The 5000-nt window shown below is 27.2% G+C and overlaps 2 protein-coding genes across 2 annotated transcripts in view; one reads left to right on the top strand and one right to left on the bottom strand.

The window, feature by feature from the left end:
• LOC119579065 (probable peroxisomal acyl-coenzyme A oxidase 1) overlaps window positions 1–43 on the bottom strand; it is a gene marked incomplete at its 3' end in the record, with an annotated part of 7324 nt that extends 7281 nt beyond the window's left edge. The window contains 1 exon segment of the mRNA XM_037926790.1: window positions 1–43. This exon segment is cut by the window's left edge and continues 2 nt beyond it.
• Window positions 44–4606: 4563 nt separating this feature from the next.
• The window catches only part of LOC119578623 (lon protease homolog 2, peroxisomal-like), a 110405-nt gene continuing 110011 nt past the window's right edge, over window positions 4607–5000 (top strand). Inside the window, exon 1 of the mRNA XM_037926186.1 lies at window positions 4607–4719. Coding sequence (XP_037782114.1) covers window positions 4607–4719 — 113 coding nt within the window. The remainder of the gene's footprint in view (window positions 4720–5000) is intronic.

Below are 5000 nucleotides of genomic sequence, written 5' to 3'. Positions count from 1 at the left end.
ATCCACTTGCCGACTCCGGCCACGGCTGACTGGCAAGAAAATGGAGAAGTTCGACCTTGCGCGTTCAATGTTGCGCAATCACGCTGACTCCCCTGACTTTTCTACTTGAGGCCTTGTCGCCAAGCATAACACTCTGTTTAATTTTCCTTAATCTTTGTTGACATTATGAGTATGATACAGAGGGGTGATGTTGGGTAATGATGATATGTATAGGACTGAAATACTGTATTATTTTCTATGACAATGATTATGGTAATGATATTCATTATGATAATTTTGCCAGCTATGCCTATAAACGTTGACAAAATAATCTTTATCATTGTTATGTTTTCATATTATCAGCATTATCACCATAACATAATTATCATTTTCATTATTTATTTTTATCATTATTACCATTATGATTACTATATGATGATAACAATAAAAAATAATCATGATAATGATAAAAATAATGATAATAATGGTAATAAAGTTAACAATAATAATGATAATTATGATTATGATGATAATGATATTTATAATGGCGATGATAATGATATTATAGTAATAATAATAATAATAATAATAATTTAAAAATGATAATAAAAAATAAAAAACAATAATAATAATGATGATGAAACCAATAATGATAATGATATTAACAATAATGTTAATAATAATGATAATAGTGATACTGATAATGATAATAATGGTTATGATGATAATGATAATGATAACAATAACAATGGTTATAATGATGATAGTAAGAATAAGAATAATGAAAATGATAATGATAATAATAATAATAATAATAATAATAATAATAATAATAATAATAGCAATAACAATAATAATAATAATAATGATAATAATAATAATAATAACATTATTATCATTATTATTATTATTATTATTATTATTATTATTATTATTATTATTATTATTGTTATTATTATTATTATTATTATTATTATTATTATTATTATCAAATATCACAACAACAACAATAATAATGATAGTAATGATAATAATGGTGATGATGATATTGATTATAGTTCTGACACCTAATAATGGGAAACGGTGATGACTGTGGTAATAATGATGATAATAACAATTTTAAATTATCAAAATCAAAATGATATAAAAAATAATTATGCATTTTTTTTTTAACGCAAATGCCATAATGACCTGAGATCAAAGCTGATAATAATGATATCAGAAAGATTAGTGATATTGGTAAAAATAATGATAAAAGATGCTGATAATGATAAAAATATTCTAGTGATGATTTGATAAGGTTTTTTGCCAGTAATGAAACCAAATGCGATAACAGGGATAATGTCTATAATCACTAATGTCATATTATTATATTATATTATCAACAACTGTATTCTATTATTGTTATTATAAAATTGCATTATATCATATCATACAATTATATTATATCATCAATCTTCTGTCTCGAAAAAAAAAATACTCTCATGACGACAACACTGTACTAGCGAGGGGTATAAAGTTCTCTTTTTTTTAAAATCTTTTATCTAGATATTTTTTTTTCTACATGTCGGGAGATAGAGTCAGTGATTAGAGAGATAAACGTGATGCTGGAGGAAAAAAAAAAGTTAAAAATGGCCGTATTAAAATCATAATTTAATGCGCGTTGAAACAATGTTGTGTGAATTAGTGACTGATAAATGTGTGATAACCAGTACAATAATGCAATGATGTTGCATCTTTATTTAAACTATTATTAGTGTTATTGATGTTATCATTATTATTGCAATATTGTTTTCATCATTATAATTATTATAATCATTTTCGTTATTATCATTATTATCATTACCATCCTAATCGCTATTTATCTAATTATTATTGTTATTATTATTGATCATCATTATCATTTTTTATCATTGCTATTATTATTATTATTATTATTATTATTATATTATTATTATTATTATTATATTATTATTATTGTTATTATTATTGTTAATATTATACTATCATTATTAATATTAATATCATTATTCAATCAGTATCATTGCTATTTTTTCTAAAGTCAAAATGATAATAACAATAATAATTATGGTAATGTATAATATAATAATAATAATAATTAATAATATAATAATTATAATAATAATAATAATAATAATAACAACACAACAAATATAGTAATGATAATGATATGATAGTAATAATACTAATAATGTGATAATAATAAATAAAACAGTAGTAATGATTATTAATGATAAAAAAAATATGTTAATAATTATAATAATAATCAATAATAATAAATAAAATAATAATAATAATAATAATAATAATAATAATAATAATAATAATAATAACAATAAGAAATAATAATGATAGCAATAAAAAATAGTAATGATAATAATAATAGTAATATTCCTAATGATAATATAATGCTATAACAATATAAATAATGATAACAATAATGTCAATTCAGTGGTAAAGTTTAAATATTTTAACTTGTAGAGAGCAGCGTTTCCATTCCATGTGTCTTCTGGGGTTAATCAGGGTATGTTCTTGGCCCTTTGCTCTTCATTTATATGCAAGCGATATGTGGCCCGGATTTATTACAAATAAAATGTTGGCATATGCTGATGATACTTCTCTCTATGCTGGTATGCCTTCTCCAGCAACTAGGCAATAGTGGGTAATAGTCTCACTGTAGACCTGATTATAATTCAATCGTGGTGCTCTCGGTGGGGTATGATGTTAAATTTCCTACGAAGTCGAGGAAAATAGTTAGAGTCAGCCTTGGGCGTAGATGCCTCAGCATCCAAGTCCGCTGATTAATGGAGTCTTAATCACTTCAGCGGATAAACTGAAGCTTTGGGTGCAACCCTTGATTCAAAGTTTACATTGAATTGCAAATTAGGAATATGGCCCGGGCAGTTTCATCTAAGTCAGGCATCATTCGCAAGTGCAAGGAATTTATAAAGATGATAACATTACTCGCGAATGCTTCTTTCTTGCATACTTTCCATTTTGAGTATTGTTCTCCTGTGTGGTTAGTTCTGGAGAATCACAGTTAAAACTGCTTGATCGTTTTTTTTTTTATCTCTATTAAGTATTCCTGTCTGGCTTAATTTTGGACATTGAACATTGCAGGATACGGGGGGCTCTTCATTCTTATACAAGATTTAAACCGATAATTCACATCCCCTCTATACGTTTTACCAGATTTTTGTCATCCTGCAAGAGGTGCCAGAAGTTCTAGGACCCTCAGTTCAATGACATTTAAATGCAAGTCAATCGTATACATCTCAGTTTTCTAGATACAATTTTGCTGTCATTCTTTTAAGCTTTGGAATAGATCGCCTTCAGAGATTGTAATTCTCCGACTCTTTATAAGTTCAAAATCGGCGCCTAATGATGCTTTTCAAACTTCACTTTCTTTCTTAGCTGTGTTTGACATGCTTTTGACACCTTGGGGGTATGATGACCCAAAATGATAATATAAAAAATAATAATCATATCATAATAATAACAATAATAATCATCATCATAATAATAAAAAATAGCAATGAAAGGATGATAATGATAATGATAGTAATAGAAAAAAATAATAATGACAGTAGTTTAAGAATAATGATATTCATCATTTTTTATTACCATTTGTATTACTACTATCGTTATTATTATTATTATTATTATTATTATTATTATTATTTTTATCATTATTGTTATTTTGTTGTTGTTGGTGTGCTAGTGTTATTATCATTATTATGTTATTAGCAGTCGTAGTAGCAGTAGTGTTATTATATCAATTTTATTCACGTTTTATTGATATTATTATAATTTTTGTATTATTTTCATTATTATCCTTATCATTATTACTGTTGTATTATTATTGTTATTGATATTTGTTGTTTGCTCATCATCATCATCATCATCATCATCATCATCATCATCATCACCACCACTACCACCACCATCATCATCATCATCATCATCATCATCATCATCATCATCATCATCATCATCGTCATCGTCATCGTCATCGTCATCATCATCACCACCACCACCAACGCTATCATTACAACACTATCATTATGATAATAATATCATCATCATTAAATAGTCTCATAATGATGATAATAGTGTTAATAATAATGGCAGTAATAAAAATCATATAAATAGTAGTAGTAGTAATAGCAGTAGTAGTAATAATAGTAGAAGTAGTAGTAATAGTAGTAGTAGTAGTAGTAGCAGCAGCAGTATTAGTATTAGTAGTCGTAGCAGTAGCAGCAGCAGTAGTAGTAGTAGTAGTATCAGTAGTAGTATTAGTAGTAGCAGTAGTAGTATTAGTAGTAGTAGTAGTCGCAGTAGCAGCAGCAGTAGCAGTAGTAGTATTAGTAGTATAGTAGTAGTAGTAGTAGAAGCAGTAGTAGTAATAGTAGTAGTAATAGTAGTATGTAATAGTAATAGTAGTAATAGTAGTAGTAGTAATAGTAGTAATAGTAGTAATAGTAGTAGTAATGTATAGTAGTAGCAGTAGTACGTTTCACAACCACCTTCCGACGCGTCAAAGTCCAAGTCACTCGTCGAACATTCGGACACAGTGTTGTTGTTGATAGCAGTCAGCTGTTTCGCGATGTCTCCAAACACCAACATCACCCTTCCCAAAAAACTACCTTTATTAATCGTTTACAATGGTGTCCTGCTTCCTGGATCAACTATCAGGATACCTGTAACCACGGTGAAGAGGTAGGTATGTTTGATTGTTGGTTTAGATGTGCGAGTTATGTAAAAATCTAATTTCTAAATGGATTTTTCGGTCTCGGAACGGATTGGTCTTAGATTTTTGTTTTCGATTTTGGGCTTATCTGCTAGGAATAAGGAAGTAAGACAGTTAATGTTATAAAATATGTTGATCTCATGTATTAAGTGAAACATATAGTAACGGATTGTGATAATATGAATACATAATCAAAGAATTATGTAACGGCAGTATACAGGAACTCTTATTATTAATAGTTACAGTGGGA

This window comes from Penaeus monodon, chromosome 11 (genome assembly GCF_015228065.2).
Source record: "Penaeus monodon isolate SGIC_2016 chromosome 11, NSTDA_Pmon_1, whole genome shotgun sequence".
NCBI lineage: Eukaryota > Metazoa > Arthropoda > Malacostraca > Decapoda > Penaeidae > Penaeus > Penaeus monodon.
The sequence above is the reverse complement of the archived record's forward strand: the minus strand, read 5'-3'. Positions and strand labels throughout refer to the sequence as shown.